The following is a 20,360-nucleotide window of genomic DNA, read 5'->3' on the forward strand; positions in this document are numbered from 1 at the left end:
AATTTTATTTATTTTTATTTGAAATAAAAATGTTTTGTAACATTACAAATGTCTTTAGTGTCATTTTTGATCAATTTAATGCATCTTTGATAATTTCTTTCAAAAATATCTTACTGACTTTTGAACGGTAGTGTATTTATATTTATTTTTTAAGATGATCTGAAAAAAAATATTTTATTTTCCTTGATGACTACTTGCCAAAGATAAGATATTCTGCTATGCCAGAATAAGAGGATGGTTTTAGACATTTTAAAAGTTCAGGAGGATTTTGCCTGTAATCTAAAAAAGTCCATGCACAATAACCCTCTCTTCAACAATGCTTCACATATTCTCACTTTGCCCCTGTAGTGCCTGGTAAACCCACGATGATCATCAGCACCACCATCGGCAACACAGCTCTCATCCAGTGGCAGCCTCCTAAGGACATGGTGGGTGAGCTGATTGGCTACCGACTGCGGTACAAGCGCCTGGAGGAAGAAAACTATGAAGTCCGTGAGTTTGCACGCACTGACGACCACCACACCGCCACAGACTTGCACAAGGGTGCCACCTATAGCTTCCACCTGAGCGCCAGGAACCGGGCAGGAGCTGGAGAGGAGTACGTAAAAGAGATCAGCACTCCGGAGGACGTGCCCAGCGGGTTTCCCCTCAACCTGCGCGTCGTGGGTCTGACCACCTCCACCACTAGCCTGTCCTGGAACCCACCGGCCCTGTCTGAGCGCAACGGCCGCATCACCCAGTACCTAGTGGTGTACCGTGACATCAACAGCAAACAGAACAGCACCAACCGCACCGCTGAAACCCAGATGACCATCCAGGGGCTTCGGCCAGACACCACCTATGATATCCGTGTGCAAGCCTTCACCAGCAAGGGAGGGGGTCCCATAAGCCCTAGTATCCAGAGCAGGACCATGTCTACATCACCTGGTTCGTGTTTAGACTGCATGGCTTACGTTAAATCGCTTAAACAGATACAGAAATCCTTTTATCCCTCTGTGTAGTGTGTGGTGTAATTTATCACTGTGTCAGGCCCCAGATAATTACAATGCACCGTAATATAATTATAATGCACCTTATACACTATATTTAATGATACAGGTGCACATACTACACACCCCTATTCATGTTCCAAGAAAAATTGTGTCCGGAAAACAGCACCTGAACATGTTCCTTTCTGTCTTGACACATTTGAACTCAAGAAGAAATATTTGTCCACTAGTCACAGAGAAATCACCAGATAACCAATGAATTGTTTTTGCCGCAATAACACACTTGAAACAACATAGCCATTTTGTCATGCTAAGACCATGATAAATGTGCAGTGTTATGAAAATATTCAATTATCTTCACTTTGGGTGGTCTGTTTCAAGGCAAGTGGAAAAGTCCTCCCTTTGTATTTTACTTTATGCGAACTGAAATCTGTCTTATGTTTAACAGAATCATTGTTGTTATTGTTAACTAAAACTATTTAAAATTGTTTTCGATAATTGAAGAATAAAGCTTAAATAAAATAAAATTAAATATAAATATTATATGAAAAACTATATTTAAAAACTTAAATGAAAATTAGAAATATCTACTTGGAAAAAACCTGAAAGAAGTTGAAGTATAAAAAATAAAATAAAAATTTATTGGAAATATTAAAAGTTACTAAAAAACAAAAGCTAATTCAAAATATTAATAAATAATATAAAAGTCTTGTCTTTAAATAATACTAAAATAACACTGAGCAGAAATGCATCTCAGTTATTAGGAGTTTTTAGTTTCCTGTAGGTGGGGAAAGTATAGCTAGAGTCACAATTTCTTTATATTGTTCTCAACAAATATGCTGATTTTATAGTTTACAGAAAAGCTTTTAGAGGAAATATTCAGATGGAGGCATTATTTTCTTTCTTTATTAAAAAATGCATGCTAGATACTGTAAGTACTTTATTGCAGTGTCAGTAATTTCACACAACAAGAGAGGACAGTAAACAGTCCTTTGTAACCCATTTCAGAAGCTGTGTTTTGTTTAAAATGTTACCTTATACATAATTCAAACCCTGAGCTAAGCTCTGCATATGTGCTTACAAAATCCCTGTTTTCTGCCCAATAGCATTTGCCACAAGTTTTGGTGTCAAAGCTGTGATGAAAACCTCTGTCCTTCTCACCTGGGAGGTGCCAGAAAATTATAAATCCCAAGTGCCTTTTAAGGTAAGACCCCATTGACTTACATAGACAAAACATTTCTCATATTAAAAGATATAATTCACAAAAATTTATGTTTATGGCTGTTTTCATACTGTTTTATAGTCTAGCCCTTGGGGGTCTGCTGTATAATGGTCTAATGTTGCAACAGATGTAAATGTAATCTTACCTATTAGGTTTTAAGTGCTGATTCTGTAAATTCACATATGGTTTTGTAAATTGCAAGTCACGCTGTTGGTCAGTAAGCTTAAATGCTTTGAAAAGTCTATCAGAACGGTCTCTGGCCTACAGTGGACTTGACAGACAGTCTGTGTGGCGTCTCTGTATGCCAGCCACCGGTATAAAACCATAACAGTAATATCCTGATGGGCCAAGCCCAGAAAATAGCACACTGTTTCCATCGCTAGAAGTGACTGCATGGGGATAAAGTCTGTTTATGCAATCAAGTTCTTTGTTTAAATGAAACTGAATGAAAAATTAGGTTTAGTGAGCCGTGCAACTGAGTGAAATTGAACCTCTCCCTCCTGTAGATCCTTTATAACCAGCAGAGTGTGGAAGTCCAAGGCAACCTCAAGAGGAAGCTGATCACGCGACTGCAGCCAGACACTGATTACTCCTTTGTGCTGATGAGCAGAGGGAACAGTGCTGGTGGTCTGCAGCAACAGGTTTCAATTCGTACCGCACCCGACCTGTTCAAAAGTAAACCTGTCCTGTACACAGCAGACCAGACCAATAATGGTAAACTCACCATCAACCTGCCAAAAGTTCCCACCCCAGCTCCTGTCAGGTTAGTACTCTAGTAATCTGAAAAATGAGATGTCATTTTAGTAGTGGAGAAAATAAGTTGAAAGAAAAAAAAATGATGTGAACAGATATATATGTGTGTATGTGTGTGTGTGTGTGTGTGTGTGTGTGTGTATGTATGTGTGTGTGTATGTATATATATATATATATATATATATATATATATATATGTCAAACTAAAAATTATTCAGACATTTTTGGTATATATTTAGTAGTGGGTGCATGACACTATAGTTCATTTATGTAAGTGAGGACAGCAAAATAAAGTAAACTGTGACATATTATCCCAAAAATTCTTCATAAAGTGGACTACCAAAAATTGATGATAAATTGCTAAAAATTTGGAACCAAAAATTATTCAGACACTTTGACCTGACCATGTTTTGCTTAAGTGATATCTGACATAATTAAGATTATTTTTTTCTGACAGTTTAACTCTGAGATCTTGTCATATTTTATTACCATTTTTTTAAACTATAGTGAATAAACTGTATTAATGAATGAAATGTTCAAGGTGTCTGAATAAATATTGGTTTGATAAATATATTTATTTATTTATTTATTTATTTATATATATTCTGTGTGTGTTTATATATACACTATATTAAATAAATTATTTAACAAAGATAATGGCATATTTTTAAGATTTTAAAATAAATCTTACAAAATTAATATATATTAAATTATTATTTTATATATACATTTATTTATGTAAAAATGTATTTATTGTAGCAGTTTTGTTTTTTGTTTTTCATACTAATATGGGGGCAATTGAGGACAAACATTTATGCAATGTCTTGATTCACTGATGTATAAAACAGTTTAAGTAATTCAGAAATAGCTTGCAGCAGGTTTTCAATATTATATGTATATAAAGTATTTTCAATGCAGTTTTTATGTAGTTTTTTTTTTTTTTTATAAGTTGATAATCATCTTATTGCTGTGCATGTAAATGTACTCCTTCCCCTCTATTTAAACCTCATCCATGCGGATACAGTAACGCTGCCTAAAGTAATGCCCGCAGCCTCATTCGGGTCAATGACGCCATGCTTTCCGTTCTGCAGTGTAGCTCACACACCATTACCATGCAATTATTCCCCCCCAACTGAACGACTGAATCTCCCCACCTCAGCAAACAGCCTTCCTGCCAACGCTGCAGATTCCAGCTGCTTTTAAACCCAAAGCAACGTCATCCTACTGTATTCAGCTTTACATTTGACCTTCTCCTGAAAAGAGCCGGCTTTTTCAAACTACCAGAAGGTCCTTGTCAGGCTCAAGTGACATCGGCATGTTTTCGCTTCATTCTCCTCTGAGCTGTGTCCTGAAGGATAAGTCGTGATGGAGCGCGTAGAAATCAATAGCTGAGAATGTGCCGGCAGAGAGGCTGTTTTCTATCTTAGCTGAGAGGAAGATATATCTAAAAGTCTTGGTTTGAGACCACTTAGAGTGCAGCCTGTCATGATGGAGGATATGAGCACATCCTGCTCGCAGAAAGCAGACACGCTGCTCTGTTTCTGATGTTCTTGCCACAGAGAGCCCATCATTACGGCTGAGTGCTCTTCACAGGAGCTCCTGCTTATGGGTGGAGGCCCTTCAGTTATCATACCGCTTAAATGTGTCGTCATAATTTATGCATGAGAAAGGCCTCTTATGTTGATAAGTCATTTTCAACACTTAATTTTTCATGAATGAGGAGGTAATGGAAGAAAAGTGGATTGTTTTTGTCCTTTGAGAGGAACATGTTGTTTCTGAGTCACGCTTTTCCACAGCCAATTATGTTCCCTAAAAAGAAATGAAACTAATTTGCTACTGAACCGCAAAACTGGGAGATTTTTTTTTTTTCTCTGACGTCTTGGCCTTTGACAAAATCAGAGCTGGTGCAGTGTGGTCAAAAAAACAAAAAAAAAAACAACTCTGCACCTTGTTGCCAATCCCAGGAGGAGAACAGGGCTGTGCTCTGGAGTGCCTTTTTTGATTGGTAAAAAGATTACCAGAGTGTTGAGGATGAGAAAGTCTTGGAGAAGACTGGCATTTGGAGTAGTGCTGATTGATGTGGGATTTTGTGTCAGACACAGCGCTTCGTTCTCTGGGAAATGGCGGAGCTCTGAAGCACAGAGAGAGTTTTTCTTGGAGCTGATTTTGAAAATGCTTCTCGAATCAGACACTGGCCAAATTAAAGCCTCAGCCCCCAGTCTTATTATGAGCGGCCGTGTGCCACTCTCAAGTTATGCTTGTCCGGACCACCTGACAGCTCATTCGTGAGCGCTTCATTCACTCATACTCGAAAAGATGAAGCTGAAAATTAAAAACCAGTTTAGTGTTGAGATGAAGCTATTACTCAGAAAACAAGTCATCAGTTTTTCTACACACACAAACACACCTGGAATGGGTTGCTTTTAATTCCCACTAGCTCAAATCTACGACCTTTTCTGGTATAAATGGTGACACATGTTGAAGCTACTGTAGTGCTGTTGAGAGTAGTAAAGGTGTACATGCTAACCGTATTGTTTTCTGCATAGGTGGTACTACATTGTGGTTGTGCCCGGGTCTCTTACATCATCTCGTAAGTGGATAAATCCTGACGAGATGGAGCTGGATGAGGTGAGTTATTACTGTTTTGTTGTTATTAACAGTATAACCAGAGTCATGAGAAACCTGGAAATATGAGGGAATTTCTTAAAATGTGTGTCTTTGAAAATTAATACAATATTTTATTACATTTAAAAGAAAATATTTTATACCCTACTATTTAAAGGGTTTTTTTGAAACAAGTCAAAACATATTTATTTTATCAAGTATACAGAAACTGATAATATTGTGAAATATTACAATTTAAAATAACTATTTTCTATTGCCGCTTTTCCACTGCATGGGACGGCTCGGTACGGAACGGTACGGCTCGCTTAAATAGTACCACCTCGGTTGAGGTTCCAAGCGTGCCGTACCGATACTAAATGTGACGTGTAAACACTGCAGATCACTGATTGGTCTGAGAGCATCGTCAATACCAGCGTCATTGGATTTGAAACACAAGACACCAAACCCACTAGATTTAAATAGTCAGTAACAGCCGCCGCAGTATCATTTGTTTCCGCAACTTTTTTTAAATGACTTGCTTTAAACAACAGTCGCACGCAACTTGAAAAAATGAAATTGCTGTTTCGTGGTCAGTAGACGAGGTTCAGACTTGTTAGTAGCCGAGGAGTGGATCCCACCCACTTTGAAGCGATACTAAACTGCAGTGGAAAAGCAAACCGAAAGTAAAGCGAGCTGAGCCGTGCCGAACGAAACCAAGCCGAGTCGTACCACGTGTTGAAAAGCGCCATATGTTAATATATTTTTAAGTGTCATTTATTCCTGTGATGGCAAAGCTGAATTTTCAGCATCATTACTCCAGTCTTCAGTGTCACATGATTCTTCAGAAATCATTCTATTATTATAATTTGATACTCAAGAAATTTTTTTTCAGGATTCTTTAATTAAACGAAAGTCCAAAAGAACAGCGTATTTGACACATATTGTTTGTAACAATGTAAAAGTCTTTGCTGTCATTTTTGATCAGTTTGAGGCTAAATTAAAGTATTGACTTCTTTAAAAAAGGTTAAAGGGCCCCTCATAAGTCATGGAAATTCAGTGGTTCCCAAACTGGGGTCCACAGAGTTATTAAAAGGAGGGGCTCTTCAGGGTTATACAAGACCCCACTGCACAATTATCCCACTTATTATGTGGCTACTTGCCACACAGGTACAGTAAATCATTGAACATGAAATATTAATTTGACATTTTATTACCTCAAAATGATTTGCACTAAGCATGGACAATTTTGTGAAAGGACTGTCAGTGCCAGGTAAACGTAACGCAGATGATCTACTTCAAAATCACAAATACCAAAACAACGAGTCTAGAACCCATTATAATCAGTGATTCGGTCTACTGGATGCGGCGCGACACGACAAATCGCCGACAATAAACTGATGCCCCTTTCTATTTCTGATGTACTCCAGCTCTCTGACACAAATGACAAATGAATTTGCAACGTTCACTTTCTTGCTTCCAGTAGACAGCCTCAAGCTGTTGCGGCAGTGTGGTGAAAAGACAAGAAAATGTGACGAGGCATAGCTCGCCCTCGGATTTACCAGTACAGTGGTGGATAATGAAGAGAGACCACAGTGTGTTGCGTGGGCCAGAATTTTTGCTTCTGACAATTTGAAGCCGTACGACTTAAGGCGACACTTAAACCGTGTCTACACCGGACACGACTGTTGACGCATCGCGCCGTGCCACAACAGCTAGAAGCTGTCTACGCTTGACTCAACAAAGTGACCGATGCAAATCCATTTGTCCTTCCTATAAGAAGTATCGCGAGTGTGGTTGGAGTATGTCATAAATAGAACGAGGCATCGGTTTACTGTCAGGGATTTGTTGTGTCACACCGCACTGCATTCAGTGTAGACAACATCACTGATTATAATGGGCTCTATTGTCTTTTGTCGTGTCGCACCGCACCGCTTGCGTCAGGTGTATACACAATGTTAGTGTCTTCACATCATAAATACAAAAAGAAGTCCATTGAAGTTGTAGTACTGTATTAATTACAATATTTTAAATAAATCCTTTAGAATTTTTCAATCAAGGTCATGTCTGAGAGTGTCTTTATGTGGGAGCATGTATATTCACCAAGAATCCTGAAAAAAAAAAAAAAATGAAAAAAATCCTCTCTACAAAAAGGGGGCACGGCAGAAAAAAATTGGGAACCTCTTGGTTAAAAGATGATAAACCACAGTGATAATTTGTAGAGTTTCTATACATTAAATGCTTTTACATTCACAGGCAATTGAGATTAAAGCATTGACTGACTTAGCATTAGTTTTCCACACAAAACTGAGAGCCTGTGGCTTTTATGTCTGTTGTCTTACATTAATTCGTCTCCTTCTGATCTCTTCCTCAGCTCCTGGAGTCTACTGAGGGAGCTCTGCTTAGGAGACGACGTCACACGGAAAATGTTAGGCCATACATCGCCGCAAAGCTGCTTTCTCTCCCAGAAAGCTTCACCTTGGGTGACGAGAACACGTACAATGGCTTCTACAACCGTCCCCTTTCTAACAACCAAAACTACCAGTGCTTTGTCATGGCTGAACTCAAGGACCAGTACCCTGTTACTGCAAATGAGAAGCAGGTATTACAGATTATAATTAGTTTTTTGAACTACAGTATGTGGGAACCCCCATCCGTTTGTATGTTTGCAGTCTTTTATCTACGTCCTTCGAAAATTTCAGTGTGAGTTGCAGATACACAAGCAGTTATTTTGTGAGTCTTGCCAAAGCTTTGTCCGTAATAAGCAGCAAAGCTCAATAAGCTTTGTTTGTCGAACAAGCATTAGCTTAAACGCCTCGCCGCTTCCCTCAGCCCCTCTCGCGTTTTTCCATCTGCTTCTCAAACAAATCAAAGAATCGAACTCTGCACCCTCAAAGCCCTGAAAGTAATCATCGCTGAAACTTATAGCCCAGACCTCTAGAGGACCAGTTGGATAAATATTCATAATTTCCTCTCATGATAGCGTCAGCAGTGTTTGGCACTTTGAGCTCCTCCATCTCGGCTCTGTGGAAAGAGCAGCAGAATGGATTTGCGTGGCAGGGCTTTGGGAGCACGGAGGCTTGTTCTGATTCCCTTGAAGCTGACTCTTAAGTATCCCTAAAGCTTAGGCATTAATCTGTCCGCCATGCTTTATGAGAAGAGGAGGACAACTTCCTCGCTCAGCACTTCAAAGGCTCTTCTGCCCCTCCTTTTCTTAACCCTGTCAACCTTTCCGTCCTGTCTTGTTCACTCGGACTTCCACAAGACGTTCCTGATCTGCAGAAACTGTACTTGGATGCCTCTTTAACTAATAAAGATTAAACAAGCCCACAGATGATTTGAGAATGTTTAGATAAGTGTGCGATTAGATGAGTGTGTAAGGTTCAAAAGAACAAGCCTAGCCATTTGTCCATGGCTAGAGAATGATAACTCAGAGAAACGCCCAATGCTCCACATCTAATGCTGCTGTGCCCTTCGGATCTGGCTCTCCTGCAGCGGAGCTGTCATAGGAAATGAAAGAACAGCTCTGAAATGAGCTGAGCTCCAGAAAAGGGGCCTTTAGAACATATGAAGCCTGGAGCTCGGCACAGAAACACAATCCCATTGAAAAGCTGCGAAGAAACCGCATGGAACTGGGATTGAAACTATAGACTAGGACTGGGTAAAAACAACGATTTTCCAATAAATCACAAAATTCACAAAATAAATTGCTACCAAATGCAAATCATTAATAATAATAATAATTGAATATAACCATAAATTAATGTTAAATTAATAAATCAACAAAATTAATTGCATTAAATAATTATATTTTAAGAATAAAAAAAAATACATTAAAAAGAACTTTATACTAAATAGGACTAGGATTGAAAATACAGACTAGGATTGGGTAAAAATAACGATTTTCCAATAAATCGCGAAATTCACAAAATAAAATGCTACCAAATGCAAATAAGTAATATTAATATTAATAATTTAATATAACCCTAAATTAATGATTAATCAGTTAATCACAAAATTTACAAAATAAAAATGTGACCAAATGCTATTTAATAATAGAAATGATAATTTAACAATATCAAATAAATGTTAAATTATTTAATCAACACAATTAAATACATTAATTATATTTTAAAAAAATTACATTAGAAATAATTATATACTATATATTTAAAATAAATATATTTTAAAAAATAATGCTTATATTTGTACTTATTTAATACTTATATTTTTAATGCTTAATAATACAATACTATTTCTCCAACCCTCAACCTTTAGGTTTTATTTATTTATTTATGTATTCATTGAGTATGATAGTTGATAACAGTTTTCAATGTGCTCAATTTAGTGAAATGTTTGTCATCTCTTCTTCAGCATTGAATATTAGCTTTATATGTTAATCTGTAATGGATAAAAATATGCACTGTAGTGAACAGATGATTATGTAATACTTAAAACAGGCCTGTTGACTTTGTGACCAAATGAATCAATAATTCCCATTCCCGAAAGAATCAATATAAAAAATGAATCAAATTTAATACCTTGTGAATCAAATTTACTTTAGTTTTAGTTAGTTTCAGCAATGGTTTTGTTGCATTTAGAGAATCAGCTGTACTAAAGACACCCATGAGCATTTCAATTCATCACGAGGACCAGTAAGACACAATGTTTCCATGTCCATAGAGAGAGACAGAATGTCTTTATGTACAAGCATCACTCGAGGCACATAAACAAGCCCAGAGGAGTGTGAAATCGGATGATAGATAGAGTGTGTAAATAGAATCTGTTTAAGCAAGTGCGGAGAAGCAGGCTTAAGATGTTATAAATGAGAGCGAGAGACAGCACTTCGACAGGTTTGAAAAGAAGAGAGCTGTTACAGCTGTCCAGCAGTCCAGAGGAAAAAGAACATTAGAGAGCAGTGAGCTTTTCAAGAAAGAACCACAAGAAAAAAGCATAACGGGGAGAGAGAAAGAGCATCAGCTGGCTGGTAAAGTTAGGAAGGAGGGCCTGTGGCGGCCGAGCTGTTTCTGCCAGATAAAGTGTTTACATTAGCAGAATGCCGGCACTGAGACCCCAGTGCTGAGATGATGTCGTTAACCGTTCCTCTTCTGCCTGAGGACGCGAGCCCATCCTTATCCGCTCAATGGATTTTGCGTTAGTTAGTATTCAGCTTTCTTGTGTTTTTTTTTTCCTCCTTGTCTGTAGGAAATGCTAAACACATTAGTGATGTTAACTGCCTTTAACACATCGTACTCAAATTGTGTTAAAGTGCCAGAGGAAGCAGAGTGCTCTCGTTTCATTCAACTCCAAAGCATCTGTAGAAAACGCATTGCACCGTGGTCTACGACGAAAAAACTAGATTTTTGAATCTCTTTGATGGGTGAATTTCACAAAGAAATTTCTGACTCATATTTTATTATACAAAAAAAGAGGCCTATTTTTAGGACTATTAAGATTGGCATTTATGCTCAAATTTTCATTACTGTAATGTGAAAAATGTCATTCTCATTAGTTTAGTACAGTAATGTGGATAATTGTACATTTAACATTTATATTTCATCATTCAGCAGAAGCTTTTATCCAAAGGGACTCGCAAATGAGGGAAATCACAAGCAATTTATCATAAAGGAACCAACAATTTTCACAGTCCTGCAATGCAGAGCTTTGAGATAAAAGCAGAATACAGAAGCTGTAGCAAATATATATTACAAAAAAAATACTTGTTCTAAATACTTGTTTATATAGAAAGTGCCTTTGTTTTCGGTGATTTACTTATTTATTTAGATATCTTTCATATTAATCTAAATTTCTGTCCTAACCGACCATGAAAATCAGTGTGTAATAGGGAATTTACTCGTTTTTTTGGTTTTTGTTTTTGCTATGTTTGTCTGTGTAGCCCCGCCCACAGAGAACTCTCATTGGTTCAAAGTCCTGTGCCACATGACTATCTACAAAAGTTGGTAGCTGCTTTTACATGGTTTCTAGCTGGTCCAAGTTGGTGTAGATGGGTTGATTAGCTGGACTACCAGTTGACAAACCTGTTAACCTGGTACATCAAGTCAGTTAAAGCAGGTAGCCAACTTTTAAACTGGAAGAAACTGCTTCCAACCACTAGCTTGAGCTTAAAGGCCCTATTCACGGCAGAGTTCTTTTTTGTTCTTCACTTTGTAGTAAAAAGAAGTTCGAAATGTGTGAGAAGTGGTATACAGCGAATATCTACGCTGCTGAGAGCGTAAAATTACATGTCAAATTAGGTGGAGCCTCAGAGCGCCCCTACCTATTATGTAATCGCCACGGACCAATGGTAGTTCAAAGGTGTTTACCAGCCAGCGCAGTTCGGAAAGTTCGCTTTGGTAAGCTGTTTCGAACTCCCATAACTAACACGAAATGAATTCGTCTTGGCCTGATTTTGTTCTAAATGATGTCACACCAGCTCGTTCTTCGATTTTGCTTGAAGTATATCAGGGCCTTAAGCCAATGACCTGGTTTTTCCAGGTCTTTGCTAAAGAAAAGCCACAATTATGCAGTGAAATGTATATTTCCAGTACATCACGCACACACATAACCACCCGCGCTCACATAAAGCATCACGTTAACAGTGAGGTTGTCATATGAGCAGTGCGATAACACAACGTCTTCATGACTTCATGACTCTCCTCCAGCTAATATCCTGCTTATCTCTTCAATTAATATCTGTGCACTCTTAGACGAGTCAAGCTGAGCTGAGCAAGTGATCCGGATTATGGTGCCCCACTCTCTGTGACGGGATGAAGCGGAAGGAAGAGAGATAGAGAAAGAGAGGAAGGCGACAGGGGTTTGGCCTTCAGGGGAATAGTGTCCATATGGATGGCCTCTCCCAACACAGAATAAGGGAGTGATAGTGGCAGGCCCATCTTTCCTCACCTTCCTTTCTTTCGTTCATTCTTTTCCTTTTTTTCCCACCAATTGTTTTTTTTTTTTTATGCAGGCGGATTGTGAGGCAAAATTCGAACCTGTCCCATGGCGCGTGCATGGAAGAGGGCACAGCAGATGTCTCATTTATGTCCCCTCACGCTGGCTCTTTTTTCTTCCTGTCACTCCCTCCCTGCCTCCAGCCAGCTCACTATCACCATGGTTTGAGCACTAATGAAGAGGATATGATTCCTCTCCTCAGCTTCCATTTATCAAAGCCACAGAGAGGGGAGGGGGGTGTCCTCTCTCTCTCTCTCTCTCTCTCTCTCTCTCTCTCTCTCTGTTCTTCTCACACAAATTCTTCTTTTTTTGTGCGTATCTTCCTGTATATAGTCACATGTATTTAGAGGTGTGACCTATGCTAATCAAGGGTGAATGTGTGTGTGGCAGGGGTTAAGAGGAGCCTTGTTAAGGGAACCTGGTCTGACATGGAGACAGATGTGATGATGTGTGTGTGCAGGGCCTGTTGAGGGTTATTTTAGTTTTGCTTATTCCATTTTAGCAATTGAAGTTGAACAGTGAACATACATTCCTAGAAAAGGAATTTCAAAATTGAAATGAATCAGAAATGAAAATTAATTATAATATACACTAATGTTCAAAAGTTTGGGGTCGTTTTTTTTTTTTTATACTTTTGATTGATACTTTTATTCAGCAAGGATGCATTGAATTGGTCAAAAGTGACAATAAAGACATGTATAATGTTACAAAAGATTTCTGTTTCAAATAAATGCTGTTCTTTTGAAATTTTTATTCATCAAAGAACCCTGAAAAAAACAGTTTCCATGTAATTATTAAACAGCACAACTGTTTTCAACTGATTATTATAAATGTTATATATGTTTCTTGAGCAGCAAATCAGTATATTTGAATGATTTATGAAGGATCATGTGACACTCAAGACTGGATTAATGATGCTGAAAATTCAGCTTTGCCATCTCAGGAATCCATTTTAAAATCTATTCGTAAAATTAAACGGTTATTTAAAGGTGCAATGTGTAAATTCTAGGAGGTTCTATTGACAGAAATGCAATATAATATACATAACTATGTTTTCAGTGGTGTATAAAGACTTTACATAATGAACCGTTATGTTTTTATTACCTTAGAATGAGCCATTTCTATTTACATACACCGCGGGTCCCCTTACATGTTAAGTCGCCATTTTGCGCCGGCATGTTTCTACGGTAGCCCTAAACGGACAAACTGCTCTACAGAGCATGTTTGCTTAACTGGCTTCTCTCTGCTGTCTCAGACGATGACACCTTTGTCCTGTGTTGCCCACCGTAACTTCTCTATATTGCAGTTCGCTACCTCACTACTAGATGCCGCTAAAATTTACACACTGCACCTTTAAATTGTATTTTACTGTATTTTTAATCAAATAAATGCAGCCTTCAGCATAAGTGACTTCTTTCAAAAACATTAAAAAATAAGCTAATATAATATAAAAATATAATAATATTCTTATAGTCAATATAAATAATGACCACAGGAAACAGTTCTTAGCACAGCTAAGATGTCTGCTAAATGTCATAACAAAGACACAGACACTTTAGCTTTCTTAATTTTGATTTCAAGTGAAGCATCACATCCAAACAAGCTCTTATTTGCTCCTGGTCAGCCATAACTATTGTATATATTGTTGCTCTGGACTAACACAAACTTTCTTTCTCCCCTCTCTCTCTCTCTGTAGCGGACCTTCTCATCCAGCCCGTACTCGGACCTCATTGTGATGTCGGACGAAAGCCGTGTGCAGAGCAGTATAGAAAAGCCTGAGATGCTTTGGGTCATGGGCCCCGTGCTCGCCGTGGTGCTCATCATCATCATAGTTATTGCTATCCTGCTCTTCAAGAGGTGAGGAAGAGGTTTCCCATCACTCCTTTCTGACGATCAGTAGAGGTTCACTGTTCACTGGATTTCGCCTGTGAACATTCACTGAACAACGGTAAATGTTGACCGCACCTTTGTAATCGTTCCTCCTGATAAGATAGATCCCATATTTCAATTTCTGTTTGAATGTAATGTGTTTGAATCTTAATTTGAAGTCTTTCTCAATTAGTTGTGAATAATTAGATTTAATATTCACCATTCCATGTAATTATTTCTATATTATGTCAATTGACAGCCCTAGTTTTCACTGTTGTTGATGGGGTTATGAAGAGAGCAACTCTCTCAAAGTTCACTAGATGTGATGGGAAAAAATATCAGCCTCTGTGAAAGTCTCATTTTAGATGAAATACACCCCTGCACATCATCGTCGGCGTGACTCTGAATTCAGGGCTGCTTTGTACATGGAACAAGATGTGGCTAATTTTAGCTAGCTTTCCCGCAGAGAGAACAAAAGGAGGACATTATTCATAATGACATCTTGACTCAGCCGAATAAGGCAGACATGTAGCTCGCGGCATGACCCGGTGGTCCCATTCACAACGCTGATACAGTACTGACTAATACTCCCTCTAGCCCGTCTTAGTAAAATCCCTTACTTCAGAGCAAACCTTGCGTTTGTTTTGCTCTGATTTTCTCCACGTTCGACACAAATCCACCGTTTCAGCCCCCCTGATGGCGCAAGGACTCTTTTAGCTTTGCACTGACTCAAATCGAGGTCGTTCACGAGCGAAGATGCAGCAGCGAAACGGCAGCGTCAGCTTTTGGTCTCGGTAGGCCAGCGGTTATGTGGCTGTGCCGGCACACCCTGCTGATGCTATTCTAAAAGCTGTCATCTTGCACTGCCCACCGCTGTGAGCCGGATAGTCCAGCGAGTAGCTCTGCTATTGTTATGCTTCAGGACTGATATCTGGTCTCTCTCACTGCTGGCCTTAAATTTCTCCCTCATATGTTTGTTCACACTGACAGTGATATTGTCGCTGGAGGCCACAACACTGCAAAAATGCTGTTCTTATTTAGTATTTTTGTCTTGTTTCCAGTCTAAATATCTACAAATTCTTAAATTCAGATGCTTTTACAAGATAAGTAAAATGACAGATATTTTTTCTTGTTTTCTGGAAAACAAAAAATCAAAATGAAGTGAGTTTTTGCTTAAACAAGCAAAATTATCTGCTAATAGGGTAAGAAAAATAATCTTGTCTGTTTGAAATCTTCTTTCTTGTTTCTGTCCCAAACAGACACATAATTATTTTTCTTCCCCCATTGGCAGATCATTTTGCTTGTTTTAAGCAAAAACCCACTTCATTTTGATCTTTTTTTTTTCCCAGAAACCAAGAAAAAATATCATCATTTTACTTATCTAGTAAAAGCATCTGGATTTAAGAATTTTTAGATATTTGGACTGGAAATGTACTTGAAAAGTAAGAAAAGCATTTAATTATGTAGGAATGCACAATATTATAACTGATTAATGGATCATATTAAAATTTTACAATATTTTGTCTAAATAAATTAAAACAACATTAAAACCTAAAATCAGTTGTTTTGTGGACAAATGGATATCTGTTTTGAGATTTGTGGAAGGTCACATTTAACAGTGTTTTTAAATTATTCGTATGAGCGTTAGATGACAACGAAGGTCATCTAAATGTAAAAATAAGGTATTAAATAAAAGTAAATCTGTAATATCGGCCGATTACTGATATGGTACCGATATATTTTGCCTCCCTATGAATATGCATATTTTTTTTTATAAATAGAAGCAGTGGATAATACGTCATGAACAAGATGAAAAACACAAGGTTTTCAGCACAATAATAAATAACACTAAAAAATAACAATTAAAAAAAACTAATATTGACCGATAACTGATATGGTACCGATATATTATGCATCTGCATGATTATGTGTTTGTATATAAATTGAAGCAGGTGATAATATTTTGTGTTATAAGAACAAGATAAAAAAGACAAGGTTTTTGACCAGGTTTTTAACAAATAATTTAAAAAAATTTAATATTGGCCGATAACCGATACGGTACCGATACATGATTATTTTATTGTAAATAAATTGAAGCTGTCAATAATATGACATGGTTTTCTACACATTTTTTTATTATACTCCTGGATGTGGGCAGAAGAGGTTACCTACCTACCTAGTTTGGTAGAATTACCTACAGGTAGTTGCCTAATATTAAAGGGATAGTTCACCAAAAAATGAAAATTTTGTCATCACTTACTCACCCTCAAGTTGTTCCAAACCTGTATGAGTTTCTTTCTTCTGTTGAACACAAAAGAAGATATTTTAAAGAATGTTGGTAATCAAAGAGTTGACGGTAGCCATTGACTTCCATAGTAGGAAAAAAAATACTATCGTCAACTGTCTGGTTACCAACATTCTTTAAAATATCTTCTTTTGTGTTCAACAGAAAAAAGAAACTCATACAGGTTTGGAACAACTTAAGGGCGAGTGAGTGATGACAAAATGTTCATTTTGGGGTGAACTATCCCTTTAAGTATCACCTACTTAATATTTGTGAGCTGAAGCAAAGGCTGAGGGTGTGTCAGTCAGTCATTTCAGACCGCAAGACCAAAGTACTTATTAAAATAACATTTTCTCTTATTGAATCATCAGTCATTTCATATAAGTACTTATTCAAATAACATTTCTCTTTTTAAATCACCATCTTCAAACACAAAGTCAGATTTCTGAAAGACATTTTTGTAACGCAAGGTTAGCCGCACAGCTCACTTGGGTCTCTAGGTGTCTGACAGCAACTAATCACATGTCTCTTCCTTTCTCCGCTCCGTACAAACGCAGCAAACAGGAGAGGTAGGTACCTTCAGATCATGGCCAGGTGTCTTTCTGTCATAGTTTTCTTTTCAGAAGTGTCATCTGTCTCACTCTTCACAGGCTGCAGGGTTTACAGGTGTGGCCGCACATGTTACTGTTCATTTTCATGTTGTTTTGAATGACTATCAGTTTAGTTCATCCAAAACAAGATGTTGGCTGTAATTGCCTTTCTGAATAAAGATTGACAGTAGTTCACCCTCACATCCTGCTGTCCTTGAAAAGCTCAGTCCATTGGGTTTTCGTCGTTACAGTGGTGCATGCTTGCTGTTGTGATCGTGATGTTTTATTTTTGGGGATGTTTTTTTTTTTTGCCGTGCTGTTCGTGTTGATCCTTCACCTCCTCCTGAAGGTCACTCAGACTGAGAGTGTGCAGTCAGCCTTTCTGCTGTCTCACCTGAGCCCTGAATGGCCCATTGTAAAGGAAATGCCAGCCTGGCGGCTGCCGAAATAGAAATGTTCTCGTCTTCAAAGCTGACATTTCCCTCCACCAAACTGTTCTGTTTCTTTTTTTCCCCTTTCCTTCTTACTCGCTAATGTACAAAATATCTCTCTAACGCACATACAAGCTCTCTCCCAGAGCAAAATGGACATTTTCTGTTATTTTTATCTTTGCATTTCATTCTGAACCCACTATAAATGGATCCTTTTAGCCTCTGGTGCATATGTATTAACTCCAAACTGAATAATTGAAGCATGCTGAGACTTACTGTACGTACAAAAGAGGCGAGGGGCTACATGTCCAGTGCTCTAGTGATTAGCAATGCTGTACGCCTGGCTCTGTTAAGTGGCGTATGCTGAAGGCCCTTCGGTGCGGCCCGCCTCTCTGGTGTCAGCCTCATTTGAGCTCTTCAGGCATTATGAAAGCTAGAAAACTGTGCTCAGAACCTTACAAATTGAGTGCAGTGAGATGTGAAATTTCCCGTGCAGTTGGCTCTCCCATTTTGGTTGGGGATTTGTGTTCATGTGTCTGAGGATGGGTTTCCACTGACAGATGTTCTGTGTGTGTGTGTGTGTGTGTGTGTGTGTGTGTGTGTGTGTGTGTGTGCGTGTGTGTGTGTGTGTGCGACAGCTTTACCTGCTGGAAGAGCGCGCTCGGGAGTGCAGGTGCTACAGTGCCATAATTACCGGTGTTGTGCCATCCAGCTGATGTGCTAATTACCTAGTCGCCTTGTTTTCCCCACAAACAAGGAGCGTCGCACCCTGAATATTTAGTGAGCTTGCTAACAGAATCGAGCGAGGCGCTGAACAAACACCCTATTTGGCTTTTATTTCGGATCACCGTGACCCCATCACATCCCAAAAGGGAAATCCTAATGTGCTCTAAAAGCAGCGAAGCTTTAACAGAAAATGAGGCTCATGCTTTTTAGACTGATTAATATGTGGTCTTAAAGACCTTGTGAAAACAAATTTGGAGTTTTGCGACTTGTAGTCAACCTCTATTAGCTTTGAGGTCATCTATACAGATATGATAATTATATGCATTTAAAATGCGTCTCCAGGAAAAACTAACCAAAATATTTATTTTATTTTATTTTATTATTTATATTATATTATGTAAGGATAGTATACTAATTTAATTCTAATGTTCACCATGGCTGTAAAAATAGAGTAAAAACAGTAAAATTGCGAAATATTATTACAAGCTAAAATAACTGTTTTCTGTTTTAATATATTTTAAACTGTATTTTATTTTATTCTATTCTATTCTATTCCTGTGATGGCAAAGCTGAATTTTCAGCATCATTACTCCAGTCTTCAGTGTCACATGATCCTTCAGAAATCATTCTAATATGATCTGGAGAAACATTTCTGATTTTTATCAATGTTGAAAACACTTGTGCTAGATAATTTCAGGATTCCTTAATGAACAAAGTTCAAAAAGAAAGTTTAAAAAAGAAATCTTCTTTTTTACTTTCACTTTTGATCAATTTAATGTATTCGTGCTGTATAAAAGTATTAATTTCTTCTGACCCCAAACTTTTGAACAGTGTTGTATAATATAATTGACAATGTTTAGTCCAATCAGATTCTTTCTAGACTAAGCAGCAAATCATGTGTTGAGTTGTCAACACAGGACACAAAATGTTACTCTTCAAAGGTGTTTAATAGATGTTATTTTATTGAGATGCTAATGTCCACATTTCACTGTCCCATCCCTCAAAACTATTTATTTTATCTTCGTTTTCAATTTTTTGTTGTAGAATATTTCAAATCTGCAGGCCATTCTCTGTTGGTGGAGCTGTCGTGGCCTGAATGAATCAATAGCACTACTCATGCTGACTCCATTTTGTTCTTACAGGAAGAGGGCATCCCCCCTACCTAAAGATGATCACTCTAGTGGTGTGAAGGATTGTCTTCTGGCCAACTCGTCTGATCCTGTAGAAATGAGGAGACTCAACTACCAGACACCAGGTAACACATCACACACCATATGTACTGTAGACACGCGCTACCAGTCTGCCAGAGCCCCATGTGTTCTCCTCCATATGCACGTGTACACTTTTCCTATGACTCAGTGTGTGATATTTGAGCTTGTCACCATATGCCCAATGCTCAAACACAAATCCTGTCTTTTCCTTACATACACAATACATGCACGTCATCTATTGTACTATATCATCTGTATCTTGTTCAGTAACCCTGATATTATTTTCTCTGTGCACAAACACACGTCAGCATATGCCACCGAATGTGTCATTTAGCATAAACAGGATGTGTATGCGCACACGCAGACACAAGCTGACTGAACTGACAGTGTGTCTTTGTAATCAGAACGATCTGTCACTGCTGTGCGTATCTTCAAATCTTCATGGCCCGCCCACCACACCCGTAAAGACAGAGCACATGAGAGAGGAGGCACTTTTGGTCATAACACTGCATCTGAAAGCCAGAAAAAAGCTTTATTTTATACTATATATTAGAGCTACAAGATTAATTTATAAAATATGGCCATCTCGATTCAAATACCCACGCAATCTTATTCATAAATGACAGCGATTCAGCTATGTCTATTAAACCTTTGACAGGTACAGCTAACGTTCAAATATGTGTCGGCACTGCTGCTGAGCCAGAGAGAGCAGTTGTCATGTATAGGTATGAAA

The 20,360-nt window shown here is 38.1% G+C and overlaps 1 protein-coding gene across 9 annotated transcripts in view; it reads left to right on the forward strand.

Annotated features, from left to right (window-relative positions):
* ptprfb (protein tyrosine phosphatase receptor type Fb) overlaps nt 1-20,360 on the forward strand; it is a 210,194-nt gene that overhangs the window by 165,290 nt on the left and 24,544 nt on the right. For all 9 annotated transcript variants that reach the window (XM_051912632.1, XM_051912656.1, XM_051912675.1 and 6 more), the window contains 7 exons: nt 349-927; nt 2,096-2,193; nt 2,718-2,974; nt 5,511-5,592; nt 7,940-8,167; nt 14,213-14,373; nt 19,559-19,671. In XM_051912632.1, the coding sequence (XP_051768592.1) occupies nt 349-927; nt 2,096-2,193; nt 2,718-2,974; nt 5,511-5,592; nt 7,940-8,167; nt 14,213-14,373; nt 19,559-19,671 (1,518 nt within the window). The remainder of the gene's footprint in view (nt 1-348; nt 928-2,095; nt 2,194-2,717; nt 2,975-5,510; nt 5,593-7,939; nt 8,168-14,212; nt 14,374-19,558; nt 19,672-20,360) is intronic.

This window comes from Ctenopharyngodon idella, chromosome 2 (genome assembly GCF_019924925.1).
Source record: "Ctenopharyngodon idella isolate HZGC_01 chromosome 2, HZGC01, whole genome shotgun sequence".
Classification (NCBI taxonomy): Eukaryota; Metazoa; Chordata; class Actinopteri; order Cypriniformes; family Xenocyprididae; genus Ctenopharyngodon; species Ctenopharyngodon idella.